This window comes from Coprinopsis cinerea, assembly GCF_000182895.1.
Source record: "Coprinopsis cinerea okayama7#130 chromosome 6 map unlocalized cont3.6, whole genome shotgun sequence".
Lineage (NCBI taxonomy): Eukaryota > Fungi > Basidiomycota > Agaricomycetes > Agaricales > Psathyrellaceae > Coprinopsis > Coprinopsis cinerea.
This window is the reverse complement of record NW_003307539.1, coordinates 908,918-923,393: the sequence shown is the minus strand read 5'-3', so window position 1 is coordinate 923,393 and position 14,476 is coordinate 908,918. Positions and strand designations below refer to the sequence as shown.

At 52.9% G+C, this 14,476-nt stretch overlaps 4 protein-coding genes across 4 annotated transcripts; 2 read left to right on the top strand and 2 right to left on the bottom strand.

Annotated features, from left to right (window-relative positions):
* Positions 1-521: 521 nt before the first annotated feature.
* On the top strand, positions 522-3,878 carry CC1G_09825 (hypothetical protein; the record flags this gene model as incomplete). The annotated part of the gene is made up of 6 exons (XM_001837791.2): positions 522-857; positions 917-1,017; positions 1,070-1,280; positions 1,516-1,806; positions 2,079-3,745; positions 3,854-3,878. The coding sequence occupies 6 exons, from the start codon at positions 522-524 to the stop codon at positions 3,876-3,878; spliced, it is 2,631 nt and encodes an 876-aa protein (XP_001837843.2).
* Positions 3,879-4,344: 466 nt separating this feature from the next.
* Positions 4,345-6,503, bottom strand: CC1G_09824 (hypothetical protein; the record flags this gene model as incomplete). Its single annotated transcript, XM_001837790.1, has 6 exons — positions 4,345-5,971; positions 6,022-6,059; positions 6,114-6,130; positions 6,185-6,247; positions 6,303-6,354; positions 6,411-6,503. The coding sequence occupies 6 exons, from the start codon at positions 6,501-6,503 to the stop codon at positions 4,345-4,347; spliced, it is 1,890 nt and encodes a 629-aa protein (XP_001837842.1).
* Positions 6,504-7,297: 794 nt separating this feature from the next.
* Positions 7,298-11,221, bottom strand: CC1G_09823 (hypothetical protein; the record flags this gene model as incomplete). The annotated part of the gene is made up of 5 exons (XM_001837789.2): positions 7,298-10,184; positions 10,240-10,384; positions 10,435-10,641; positions 10,693-11,006; positions 11,061-11,221. The coding sequence occupies 5 exons, from the start codon at positions 11,219-11,221 to the stop codon at positions 7,298-7,300; spliced, it is 3,714 nt and encodes a 1,237-aa protein (XP_001837841.2).
* A 1,036-nt stretch (positions 11,222-12,257) lies between these two features.
* Positions 12,258-14,136, top strand: CC1G_09822 (snoRNA binding protein; the record flags this gene model as incomplete). Its single annotated transcript, XM_001837788.1, has 9 exons — positions 12,258-12,263; positions 12,314-12,578; positions 12,681-12,877; positions 12,930-12,964; positions 13,015-13,089; positions 13,140-13,305; positions 13,378-13,667; positions 13,720-13,914; positions 13,974-14,136. The coding sequence occupies 9 exons, from the start codon at positions 12,258-12,260 to the stop codon at positions 14,134-14,136; spliced, it is 1,392 nt and encodes a 463-aa protein (XP_001837840.1).
* Positions 14,137-14,476: the final 340 nt, after the last annotated feature.

Genomic DNA, 14,476 nt, shown 5'->3' with positions numbered 1-14,476 from the left:
GTGAAGCTAAAAGATCGGCGCCGGTTCACTCGTGCTACTAAGTACCCTGTCTTGGTTATTTAAGACTGTTTAAGACCCTCCTTGGAGCAGCGACTTTGTCGTTGTTTGTCTGAGATAGCGTCGGTGTCTGACCGTCCTACATGTCATCGCCTTCCCAGCTTTTATCTGGCCTCTGAGCATAAAGCACGCGACTTTGCCTTCACGATTGCGCGCTGCTCTTCTACGATGACAATACTCGACACGATCTCGCCGGTCTGGTTGTGGAGGTCATACCCGCTGTGAAATGATGTGACCATGGATAAGCAGTAAGGAGTTCGAGTCTATACATAGTACTTAGTCCTTTGAATCTGATTGGCTGGCACGCGTCACGCATTAACGCGTGACTCATCGCGACGCGAAATTTCCGTTTACGGAGCCCGCCGCTTTTGTTCTCAAACGTCCATCACTGCCCGCCCACACCACGACCCCGCCAGCTTAAATAGACGACGTCGGCGGCGCCGATAATGATCTTGTAACCCCCAATGCCAACAGGAACGCCGCACAACTCATGCGTGCTCCCATACCGCATTCGAGTCGACGATTTCAGCTCGAACGTCCAGCCGGCACCACTTTTGCACCTTTTGACGCATACGCACTCAGACCACATTAATGGCCTTGCAGCGAGGTCCTTTGGCTACAATGTGTACTGCTCTGAAGACGCTAAACAGATGCTTTTGAGGCATGAAGTCTATGCAGAACGGGAATATCATGAGAAGGATCTTCGGGCGGAAAAAATCAGGACATTTTCGCATTTGAAAGTGGACCCGCTGGTCCATGCAGACGGGACGCTGTACTATCAAGGCTCGAGGGACCTTCTCGTGCGTTATATCATCAACATTTGGCTTAGGCGTGATTCTGAATCCATGGACTTCCACAGAAAACGCTACCTTTGCACAAACCTACCCGTATGGACTTGGACGCGAACGAGTCTGTTACAATTACACTACTAGACGCCAATCATTGTCCCGGGGCTGTCATGTAAGCTTCATACTTTAAACGCGTCTACAGTGAATTGAATACCGTTTTCTAGGTTTTTGATTGAGGGACCGAGGGGCGCTGTATTGCACACAGGAGATTTCAGGGCTGAGCCCTGGTTTCTGGAATCAATCGTCAGGAATCCATTCTTACAGCCCTATTTGTATCCCCAAACCTGCGGGGGCACTCATGCTCTCAGCCGGACGCTGGAGGCCATTTATCTTGACACGGCTTGCGTCCTCTCAACTTCAGAGGTACCCACCAAAGTAAGCCAGAAGCGCTTCAAAGTAAACCGAGTAACCCAACGTGGAACCTCTATAGGAATCCGCTACCTCTGGGCTCGTATCTCTTATGCGCTTGTTCCCGCAAACCGTATATTTCTTTCTAAATTGCTGGACATGGGGGTACGAAGATATTCTCAAAGCCGTTGCCTCAGCGTTCCAATCACAGGTAAGAGCTATCCTGCTTGGGCGAGGCGGTCTATTTATGCATTCCGCCTAGATTCATGTCGATCGGTACAAGCACTCCATTTACCAACACATATCGGACCCTTTCCTTCAACTCATCACTACGCAAGACCCTTCGGCGACCCGGTTCCATGCTTGTGAACGATTCCACCGATGTCCTTACGTTGAAGTTGAAAATCAACCAGGCTCCTATTCGAATACCATCAGCACGCTCGGGAAGCGTGTGGTGTATGTCAACCCAGTCTCCATGGACGTGGAAACATGGGACAAGTACCTTCACGACACGGAAACTCGACTGAAGAGAGGCGAAACCGTTAATAACTTGGTAAGAATAGACATAGACAATTCTCATCCCTGCAACTTCTCACTTCTATTCTTCAGTTGGTCCCCCTATCTCGTCACTCGCCACTACCTGAATTGCGCAGATTTGTATCTCTATTCCGACCTCGGCGAATCGTCCCCAATACATTGGATCCTCGACTACACGGGCTGGACTGGACGTGCATCGACCGCATGTTTGAACAGTGTTTACACCCCTCCCTCTCAATACCCAAAGTGTCTCACACGTTGCGTAAGGAGATTGACGAATTGGCCCAGGCTGCCCAAGACGACGGCGACGTTGCACTCAAAAACCTCGTCGGCGAGGGTGCTGAAGCTGTTGCTTCTCGCTGGGCAGACGGTGGAAAGCTGCTGAAAAAACTGGACATTCTTCGCGAATACCTAGGGGAAGAGGAGAACGAGAGCATCGATCGTTTACTTGGACTTCGCTCGTCTTCTCCTGAGATCCAGGAAGCTGCACCTGTGAAATCCGGTGCGGTCTGCAAGGACAGGGGCAAGGCTGTGGCTCGTTACGAACCGGCGAGTGACGAAGACACGGACTGTGGTGATTCGGATGACGAACGGGAAAGGACTGCGCGTTACCTGTTTGGAGCTTCGATGGGAAGCAAGGACAAGGAGAACATGCAATATTTGTGGTCGTCTCAACGGTCGTCTTCTCCCGTTTCCCAGAGTAGCGACAATTTATCGATCTTGCGCGACATCCTACCAACCGCAGAACCACTGGTGGCCAGTGGTCCTATGCGACCCGACGTTCTCGCAGGTTCTTCATCTGCGCAAAAAGCGAAACGTGGACTTGGGAGGGACGGATCTTGGCGACTCAACAAATTGACGCCTTCCACGACACCTGTTGCGCAACATAAGAAGGCTGCAAAGAAACCGAGCCATCCTCCAGAGAGCCCTATCAAAGCCATAATGTCGAAAGTTTTGACCAACTCTCCTGCTGCCGCTAGTGGGCACAGTCTTGGCTCTCCTATCAACCTCTGCTCCTCGCCTGATCCCGAGGAGGCAGGTTCAGACAGCTTTCTGAACAAGCTGTTGAAGAAACACACCACGCCTTCGAAGCCACCGCCTGTGGGGGGTGTTCTCCTCTCTTCAGGCCGGGCTCCCCGACCACCTTTGTCGTCCCGCCCTGTTATCACCCCATCCAAGAAGCCTTCAAAATCCGTTCCGTCCGTGCCTTTATCCGGTTCGAGGCCCCAGACATCGACGAAGCGCAAACGCGAAGCCTCGGCAGGCTCACCTATAGATATGCCCGCTCCGGCTGTCAAACGGCGAAAGCAGAACCAGGAGCATTCAGTGGCTTTGACTTCAGTTCCCATAGCAAGACAACGCAATTCGAACCCAGAACAAATGGCTACGAGTCAACGCAAGCGCAAGCGTTCCCCAGAGAAAAGCCAGCACCACCGCAGGAGCTCGCAAGATCCAAAGGACCTGCAACTCAAAAGGATCGTCATCGCCGAGAGGATCGCGAGTGCCATGCCGGATAAGGTGTCGGCGTTGTATTCCAAGAAACGGGCAACGTTGGTGGCCAAGTACGGAACGCCTTCCAGCAGCCAGGTCGCGCCATCGCAGACTTCTGCTTCGGAGGAGCAGCAGAGGGCCGTTGTTGAAGCCAGGAGGGTGTCTGTCAGCACGCGCGCCAAACCCTCGGTAGTTCGCCTTCCAGATACGCCGTCTCAGCCTTCTGGAAGTCGCCTCGGTTCGTCGGTTGGCCCATCTGCGGTTCGAGGCCTGGACGACCTCATCGGAACCAAGACGATGGTACTGGAGGATTTCAATGTCGGGGAGGATGACAGTGGATTGGATTGGGGACGGAGTAGGGAGTTGTTCGAGAGCTTTAGGGTTGATATCAGTCTTGGGAGGAAGCCGACCGTACCAGCGTTGATGTGTACGAGGGAGACGCAGTCTCAATCGCAGAGCTTGCGGTGAGCACATCCGAGTCCCAACAGGCCTCGGAATTGTTTCAACAGTCGAGTCACTTCCTACACCCTTGCTCCAAGCTCTTTCTCCTGACAATGCAACTACACGTCCAGACATCACAAACCTGCCAGGTTGTAGAAGATTCCTGCGCACTTGGGATAGGCCACGGACCCTACCGGAATTCAATCCAGTCATATGGTAGATTTCGCCCGTTAGAATAAATACTGGCTTCATTATTTAACGCCAGAAGCCTACCGCCATGACGTGCTCTCGCCGTAGAGGAGTCACGAACTAGTAAAGAGTCAGCCCTGCTCTGGGAGGGTGTTCTCGACATGGGGTCAGACGAAAGCACATTTGATTGCGTTGGAAAGTAATAAGCTATTGGGTCCAAAAGATCGAAATGCATATACAACTGCAGTGCGAAAGGAATGTGAGGGGATATAATGCGAGCAAAGACTACACAGCAAGTGAAGGGTGAGGTAATATACAGGGAAATTGAGTGTCACGGTGGATATACAATAAAGTGAGCAGACTTGTACAAATGAATGCGAAGCGGGCCCCCTAGGGCTCTATATATAATAGCAGAAAGAAGAAAGATATTCATTCACTTCCGAACAGGGATAGCCAAAAAAATACCAACGATCACCCAGCTGAGGACGAACGCGATAGCCCCGGAGCGAACCACGATCTCCCACTGGCCCCTCCGGATAACCGGACTCAAAACCTTCGTCAAGGGCACCGCAAACGCAGGTACGGCCGCCATCAGTCTGCTCCTCTTTTGCACCTTGGTTTCCGTGTCCGAGAACTCTGTCCCCAAGCTCCTTCGGGATTTCAGTGTGTGACATCGATCCCGATTGGCGTGTGGGAGGATATGCGAGTTGTATGGGTTGTCCGTGATGCTGAACCGGTGTTTGGCAGAGGCGTGAGGTGAAGTGGGTACAGGTGTGCCGGAAGGCGACGTGAATAGGATCTGGTCCGTCGATTCCGTTTGTAGCCTCCACTTCTTGATGTCACAGCGTGAGGACTGGCGTTCGATGGGTGGGAGAACGGGTGGCAGGTCGGAGGGTTTAGGCGTGATCGTCACGTCCATCGAGGACCTACAGCAGTTGGGTGAATCGTATTTCACGGTGGAAGAGGGTCTTCGAGCGCGGAGGAAAGATTTGGATTTTTGGAGGGGAGGGAGCGAGTCAAAGTCGAATGCATCGATGCGTTGGCGTTCGGAGGGGAGAAAATCGGGTCGATCGTATTCGTTGTCGAGCGAGGTGGTGTCGAAGGGGTGGATAAACGCTGCCGTCATTGTGAAGTCGGAGGTGTCGTTGGTGCCGTCCCTGTCGGTACCAGCCGTGGCAGTAGGTTGGAGGGCGGGGAAGGTGTAGTCCGCCGGGACGACGGCCATGCCGCCTTCGACAGAGACGTTGTCGTAGTAGGCGGGTGAGATGTGGATCTGGGTTGGACCGTGTTCCCCAGTGGAGATATCGTCTTCCGTGTAGAGAGAGTGGTCGTCCGATGTCGGTGTGGGAGCGCGAAAGGCATGGGCGGTAATACGTCCTTCTGGTATTGGCTGGGACTTTTCCTCCATCTCCGCCGCCGGTACGGGTATAGATTCAGACGTCGGTTTCTCTTCATCCGTCGTGATAGGCACCGGACGGGAAATGGGCGGTCTGGCAAGCTCAAACTTCCTTAGCTGCCTCAGGTCTCCAAAGATGTAGACCCCCAGGCAGATGCCATTTATCGCTGACAGGAAGACTGTTAAACCGAGAAACAGCCCTGGGAAAGCAAGCAATCGCAGCCAACGACTCTGATGCTTTGCAAAGTTGAGCGCGAGGGGAGGGACCGAGCCTACTAGTGCGAAAACGACGCCCGCGATAATGCCACACAGGACGCGGTTGTTGCCTACGTTGTTGAACTGGGCACTGACGAAGCGGCGCAGGCTCTCGTCGAGCATGCGGTAGGTTTCGATGGCGACGTCGGTGAAGATGACTGGGTCAGGATGTGGGGACTCCATCGAGGTGTGGAAGATGGCTAGCAGGCTTGAGGGTAGGTTGAGTTCGTACGGAGAGTTGGGCATGAAGAAGGTCTGTTTAGCGCGGGCGTAAAATAGAGCGAGCGAGGGCGAGTGGTGCGTCCCCCAGCTCATACGGAACTCCCCATCTAGTTCGCGGTGAATTTTGTTCTGCGCCATCCAGGCGCTGTACCGTTCACGGTACTCTCGTAGCCAAAGCGTGAAGTATCTGCGTCGCGGTTAGCGTCACCCTGTAGATGACATCGGTTGGGCGCTTACAGGTTCTCTGGACTCGTCTCAACGTATAGCAGCCATTCCTAATCCCATGTCATTCAATGCCTCCCCTATCCATGACTACGGTTGCAACGAACCTCGAAATCCTTCAAACCTGGTCTTCCGAGTCAATATAATTGCAGACTTGAGTATAACAACAACGACGTACCAAGTGGCGGGAGATGGTTCCTGTCCAATACATCCTCCAGTTTGACCTTGAACAGCGGCGTTACTTGGATACAAGCGTTCGTCAGCTCGTTGCGTGCCAAGTGAACTGTGGAACTCACCCCCGCACGACCTGACCTTTCCCACTGCTGGGGGCGGGTTGCAGAGCCTCCACTATAGAAAGATCCATCAGCCAAACTTCAAAGAAGATTAGGAAAGCGAATACTCACGGGAAAGGTAAGGATAGACTTGATAGTCACCTCGTAAGTCCTGGGACGCGTTGTTGGAATGCGGGCAGGCCTCGGGGGCAGCGAGGTCGACATGGTTGAGGGAAAAAACGGGGATTGCAGCAACACATGGCCGATAAGGTTGGACACTGATATATACCCAGTGAGCAAGTCCCACAGTGGGGCAAATTATTGTGGATTCATCCCGTCAAAAACGCTGCCAATCACTCAGCCTTCCGTATTGACAGCGAACCGAATTACGTCCAAATCGGGTAACACCATTACACGGCCCCGTCACGGCGTCACCGCAACCCAATTCAGTCGGGTTCCCATTGGAATAAAGCTGAGTTTTACTGGAATAAGATCAGAATCGCAGGTGGTAGGCATTGGAGTGAGAGAATCTAATGACTAGCCACTTATTTTTTGCACGGTTGAAGCCGTACTGGTGAACGGGTATCAACAGTCTCGAATGGAATGTTCAGCCCGGTCGCTTTAACACCGAGGAACTCCAGGAACCATGGTGGCTGCAGCCTGCCGCCCAGTTAATTAGAACGGCCATCGAGTGAAAACGAGGCCACCAGCTTCCCATACTTACACCCAGGGGAGGGGGGACAGGGGCAATAAGATGGGGAACCAGGATAGGCCAACTTCACCTTTTTCTTAATGATCGACCCTCGATGCCAATTAATCAAGCGAATGCAAGAAGCATAGTACCCATACATTGTCCGTGCAAAGAAAAATCACTGGGTTATTGAAAGGCCACTAAAACTACAAAAATACAACAGGTCAGTACACTCGAATAGTGACAGAAAACGAAATGCTGAAAAGCGAAAGGGATATCAATAATAATGGCCAAAGATATTAAAAAAAATGATGTCAGAAAGTAGCACTTAATCGTCCTGTCTCGTCGTCAATCGCGCCGTTAAGGTCGCCGCATGGTCATCAACACCAAAGACGTCCGAATCTCTTCGAACACTCGTACTCGTTCGTCCAGGAGACACAGCCGACGCAGATTGCGGTGTGCTTTCGCCCGTGACAATCTCCATCCTGCCCATATGCGAGCCTTGAGGAGGGATCATAATCGGCTTGATGTGCAAGCTCTTCCGAGTCGCGCCTGGGTGCCGAGTTGGCGAGGGTGTAGTCCTCTGTTTGACGTTGCCGACACTCTTAATCCTTGAAATCGAGATTTGGTTCCTTCCCCCAACCTTGAGACTCGAGGCAGACAGCGCCTTTGCCAACTCCCTCTCCTCCTCCTCGATCTCCGGGTTCTTGAGCCATGGAATTGAATTGGAAAGAACCTGAGCAGCTGCATCGATGCTCTGCTGGCGGCGATGCTCCTCGTCCGCAACCGACGTGGAGCGAAGCGGTTCTCCGAGCTTCCCGACTCTCCACGCAGAAGCACCGTCCGAAGAAGGAGCAACAACGTCCTCCTGTGGTTGTTGTTCAACAGCTCCTTCCTGCTTCTCCTGCTCCTGTACGCCGGTGGCACCCTCCTTCGAATCACCTGATTCGGTAATCCAAATGATCTTCGAAGGGGGCCTGCGTGCACGTTCGGTAGAGGGAACAGCAAGAGATGCCCGGGGAGTGGCGGCGGTCGCGCTTTCCATGGGAGGCGTAGGTAACCCTCCAGCGCCCATCGTCTTGGTCGGCCAGTTGCTCTTAGCCATCGCAAGACTGAGTCCCCGACTCTGCCTCAAATCCGTCGATCCACCTGTACGGACAGCCAACTCCGAGTATGGGTCTTCTAGTGCTGCTTCCGGCTTCAAGTGGTCGGTGGCACCCATCATGACGTTGGAGGACAGAGTTGTGTACGAAGAGATGCGGGCGGACGCCCTTTGATCTTCGGGACTGACGGGGACGCTGACAGGGTGAGAAGGGGCGTTGGTAGTGGTGGGAGCCCGAGGGGCAAGGGAGGCAGTGAGAAGCGGATAAGGACCCGTCGCCTTCTTCATTGGTGGCATCGCAGGCATTCCAGCCAAGGCCGACGCCCGCTTCAACGAATCCTCTCCAAGAGCAGGTGGCCTCGCTCCAAACGCTGTCCCAACACTGATAATCGACGAAGTCTTGGAGGTTTTCGACATCTTGGAAGACGTCTTGGAAGCCATCGACTTGAGCGACTTGCTCGACGCCCCTCCCTTGGGTGTCTTCCCATGATCGTCCCTCGTTACACCATCTCCAAACACGCTGGGCAACGGGCGCACATCATCCGAATCCATAGTAGCCACAGTGCCCACTCTCGAATATCGTGAAGACGCGTTATCGTCGTAAAATTCGGATTCCCTATCAAACCGGCTTCGAACAGGGTCGTCCGCGTCATCTTGATCGACACTGCTCCTAGCAGCTTCGAGATCGACGTCGTATTGCGTTTCGTTTCGCAAAGGAGACTGAATGAAAGATGCGCGTTGGACAGCTTTCCACCTGAGGCTATCCATGAGTTGGCGCCCTGCAGAACCGCGAGTCCGAGCTGGTGGAGGTGGTAGAGGTCGGTACTCCATTGAATCCATGCTCTCCCTGGCAGTGTCGCGAGCATTGTCGTTGTCGGGGTACGCAGGCGTGGTAGGTGCCGAACTCTCTCCCTCGTAGATGGTCTGACCAAGCCCACCCATTAGAGGACGCCCGTTGTACGTGATAGGTGGCCCGGGGAACTTCTTCGTCAGTGTTCGCACTTCCTGGAGCGTCACAGCCGCTGACTCGCGCCGTGCACTGAACGTGCTGTAGTCAGAGACAATGCGGAATTGATTGGCCGTCGGCGTGAGGTCGTCGTCGGTCGCAGTGTACGAGGACATGACGGAGACGTGGGGGTTGGCTCGAGGAGCGGAAGAGGGTGCCTGGGCAACGGGTGGTGGGACTTGGGGTTCGGTTCGTTGGAAGAGCATGCTACCTGTGGATGAACGGTAGGTGGCGGGGGATTCGGAGAATTCGTTGGCGAACATAGGCTTGGGCCCGTCTTCAGTGATAGGTGAAGTGGAGGCGGTCATCAGTTTGAGCGTATTGGAGACGCTGAAAAGCTTGGGTCGATGCTTGGAAACCGACACAGTCCTCTGTGGGGCGGCCACGATCTCTACCCTCGAAGCAAGTGAAGCGGTGATCGATTCCCTGTTCTGGTTGATACTGGGTGGCTTCAAATCTTCGCTCATTGACCGGGTGTGCATCATGAGGAGGGAGGAAACGTTTGGCCGCAAGAGGGTGATAGGGTCAGGCGATCCGTTGGTCTTGAACGACATAACCGAAGTGCGCCAGCTATACACGGACCGCTTCTCGGTCTCTGGGATAGAGACCTTCTCGAAACCGCCACTGCTCCCGTTCGAGACCCGTGACTTGACCCTGTCCAAGATGTGAGTCGGGCTGGGGAACTTGGGCCCAGATGACAACCGAAGGTGCAAAGTAGGTCTTCCATCCCGGTAACCAATCGTGACACGCTGTTCAGCATTCTTTCTCTCCTTCTCGGACTCTTCCTCCTTCTCCTTCAAGCTCGCGAATGTGGCGATTCCCTGGAGTTCATGAAGGGAGTGTAAATTGGACGTTGCAGGCGAGTGTTTGGGAGAGTCGAAGGGAACTTTCTCTTCCTTGTTGTAGTCAAAGGTGTGGTCGTTGAAAGCGTAGCCGCGGGGCACACTGTAGAATTCCCTAGCGGTAGGTGACAACTGCTTGAAAGTGCTGAGACGAGGGTTGGAGATGAGGTCCCGGATGCCACGGGAATCGCCCTTGAAGTATTTTGCGCGACCGTTCTCAAGCATTTCTTTCTGAACAGCCCTAAAGTCGGAGATCTCGTCGACGCTGTGGAAATCACTATCAACTGCTAATCCCGATGACCATCTCATCGTCAACTCACCCTTTGATGACTCCAAAGCATAGACAAGCCCTGGCTACGAACCGAAAAATGCGACGAGTGAGGACGAGACCAAATCCCCCGCCTGCAAAACCGATGACCGTTTCAATGGCACCAAACTTCATTCCGATGCTCAACCAGGCGACACCTGTGGAAGGAGTGAGATCATGGATAAACGAGGAATAGCGAGATACTGACCTCGAACAAGATGTGCCGCGTCCCTACCCGTCGTACGGAACTTGCGTTGATTCAGTAGCGCGATGATGAGCCGGAAGAAGGAGACGAGGAAGACGACGCCTTGGAAGAGAACAAGTAATGCCAAGGTGAGGGAGGAGAAGAACATGTTGACGGTAAAGGCTCCGCGGTTCTCGAAGCCAATGAGGATTTGGCGGTCGACAACGATCCCTGGTAAACGTTGTCAGCAAAATGGAGAAGGGGAGGTATGGCCGGACATACGTTGAACACCGATGAAGGAAGCGACTTCATTCCCGCCGATAATGAGGGGGATGGCGAGCAGCAAAAGCAGACTCCCCACTTTGCTGAGCCGTTTGTTGAGGGATGGGGTATTGGAGAGGAGCTCGGAGTTGGCGTAAATGTAGAGAAAGAAGGTGTAAAAGAAGAGGGGAAGGAAAGAGGCGACGCCCGTGGCAATGTCAAACGCAGAAAAGACATTGACGTTCGTGCGAGCAGAGTCGAGGACATGCGAAAGAAGGTCGAGGACGGTAAGAACGATGTATATCCAGCTTTCGCAAGTCAGAAGAAGATGTCGTCTGCGCCAGTTCTTCATCAATCGGGTTTCCAAGATGGAAGAGTTGTGTGCGCACCTGTGTCCCGAGTTCCAAAGTACGACGACTAGAGCAGTGCCGAAGACGACTTCGAGTACCGTCGGGATGACAATGATGACATTTTGAAATCGAGTGAGCGAAGGACAGCGAAGGATCGTGGCGGACGAGAGACAGAGCGCGAGGGATACAGACTCTGACATTTACAACGGTATAACGCTTTTGCAATCAATGCAAACAATTAACCTTGAACCAGTCCACCGAGAGATTACAGAGCATGTCCAAGTGGGCCGGGTGCTTTGGGATGATTGAATGAACGGGAGGCCCAACAGTCGTAAAAAGAGCGGTGCAATGAACGAAAGACAAAAGCAGAACTTGCTGCTGGAGTAGAAGAAAAAGATGAAATGGGCTCAGAGGGATCCCGATGACCTCTGAATCGTCGCAAAGACGAAAACCAGCCCGGAGAAATGAACGAAAGGCGAAAAAAGTGAAAAGGGGGTGAAGGAGAAAGGGAAAGAGAGCTGAGAGCGGGCTTGAGCGGGGGCTAGGCAAGGCTAGCAACGGGAAACGATGGTATCATGTCGCACCCATTAGGAAGATCTTTCTGGTCCGTTGCTCGTGGGTAGTCCGGGGCGACGCAACTCGCGGTCGTTAGCGTTTGCCCCAGAGCAACTGTAGGTACGGTGGGATATTTTCCGACAAATAATCAGACGGTCGGTTGCTTTACACGACGTCCAACAGGATTTCGAATCCTCGCCGCGTCATCGGGATTGCTCAAAATGCATTGCTTGAATCATCAGTGCAGTTGCAAATTCTGTATTGATAGGCCAGAATATATGAGTTCAGCCGACGAAGAGCGATCAGGAACGAGCACTTACTGTTGATTCCTTCGTCTTCGACGTCGACGTCGTCGAGGAAGGTCAAAGATAAACAGCGACCGACATCACGAAAATCGTGGGAACGACGAGGGAACAGGCGCCGACATCGTGCTTGGCGTCGTCCACCATCTTTTTGCTTCGAACCTTCTTCGACCCATCACCAAATTCGTAAAAGCGCTCGAGAACGTTGCGCACAACGAGAGAAGTGACTGTTCATCAGGGCAGGCACATCAAGGCAGACTTTTCATCTGTCTACACCAATTTGTGAGCACAGTTCAGTGTGAATAGTTGGTTGACCAGAATTTGACATCGGCTCGCAGAAAAACATACGAATTCAGTTCGCCATAGAAGCAGATTCAAAATGGTTGTAAGTCGAGCTGTGTTCGCTTCAAAGTATTGGACTATAACATTTATTAGAAAATCTCAGCACTCCAACATGACCCGTCCCTGCACGTTCCACTCCGCCCTGGCGATCCAACCCCAGTTCAACGGAACTTGAAATCGAGTATGCATCCTTTCGCAAAGGCTCGAGAACGGAATCGCGCATTGAACGCCGCAAAGATGGACAAAATGTTCGCCAAACCGTTTGTGGATGCCTTGGAGGGACATATAGACGCCGTCGAAGTCCTCGCAAAACCTGTAGAATCTTTGACGACTGTTGCGAGTGGCAGTTGGGATGGAGGTGCGTCTTTTATTCTTGGTTTCGTGTTTAAGTTGGCTTTTCGAGGACTTTCTTCCCTCGTGCAAGGTCAAAAGCAATTTGACTGACCCCGCGGTTTCTTAGGAATCCTTCTCCACAACTTGCATAGTCGGTCTCAGCTGTTGAACCTTTCCCAAGCGCACAAAGGCAAAGTGTCTGGCCTCACCTTTGCCGATCCAAAGGGGACGAGACTGCTCAGTTGCGGAGTGGACAAGACTGTGAAAATGTGGCGGACGAGTACTGGGGATGGGGACCATCTCGTAACAGGCGGCGGGAACGAGGTATGATTTCCTTTTTTACCGTTCCCAACCTCTATTTACTGTTCGTAACCAGCCATTGGCTGTGTTTCCCTGGAAAACTGCGTTCAAGTAAGCCACTTCCATCAAGATTTCTTCTACGTATATTGACGCCTTTTCAGTTCGATCGACCACCACCGTTCAGATCCCCTCTTCGCGACCGCCTCGAGCACCGTACAAGTGTGGGATGAGACAAAGTGAGTTTATAGCTTATTCTCCCCCCTTACAACGGCTAAAGATAATTTAGATCGGCACCAATATCAAACCTTACTTTCCCCACTTCCAACGAGACCATTTCCTCCGTCCGATTTAACTTGGCAGAATCATCTGTCCTCGCCAGCGTAGGTTCCGACCGCACATTCACACTATACGACATCAGAACGGGCAAGGCAGAGAGACGGGTAATCATGCAGGTGCGCTATATACCTAAAAACCACGCCCTTTAGCTTTAGCGACCACAATCTCACACCTGCTGTCCCTTCTAGTTCCGCTCAAACGCACTGGCGTGGTCACCAACGCTACCGACTATGGTCCTCCTTGCCTCCGAAGATCATAATTTGTACACTTTCGATGTTAGGCACTTGGACGCACCGGTACAGATCTACAAAGGTCACGTTGCAGCTGTTATGAGCTGCGACTGGGCGCCTACGGGCGTGGAGTTCGTTAGTGGTGGATGGGACAGGACTGTACGTATCTGGTCAAGCCGAGAAGCAGGTGCAACCTCGAAGGGCCCTGGAGGAAGGGAAGTGGTGTATCACACCAAGCGAATGCAACGGTGCGTTCATGAATCATATTTCCGGAAAAGCTTGCTGATCCAAGCTGGATAGTGTGACATCCACTATGTACTCAGCCGACGCTCGCTTCATTCTCTCCGGCTCTGACGACGGCAATGTGCGGATATGGAAAGCCAAAGCCTCTGACAAACTCGGTATCATCACCGCGCGCGAACGCGCCGCCATGGAGTATCGCGAAAGTCTCGTCAAGCGGTGGTCTGTGGACAAGGACGTTGGCAGAGTTATGCGGTGCGTGTTGATCTTATCCCCCAATACAAATGAGTTTCATATTCATGGTGTCTCGACAGAACGCGCCATCTACCCAAGGCGGTTTACAAAGCTGGCCAACTCAAGAATACCATGCTGGAGGCGAGGAGGGTCAAGGAGGAGAGGAGACGTCAGCATACGAGGGCCGGGGAGTCGAAGCCTACGGCGGAGAAGAAAAAGGTGGTCATCACCGAACAATCATAAAGCACGGTGCCTGGGTGTTGAAGCGGGCATCCTGCCGCTACGACTGTACCCGTTTCATTGTACTTTATACCTGGGTATCTATTTCGATTGCGAGTCAGTATGATTTACGGAAAAAGGGCTTTCGCGGTGAAATGCCAATGGACAGGGGAGCAGGTGTATCCAGAAATGTCACAGGGGGGTGGAGGGTGGTGCACTCATAACTTCATCCTTCCCGACACAACGCCAACGGCTCTGTAAGCCGTTGTGAGCACTGGCAAGATCGCCCAAATGACGGCCGGAAATGGTTCTTGGCTCGGGAGTCCATTATTATCCACGCTCGCCGTAAGCAAAGCCAACTGCG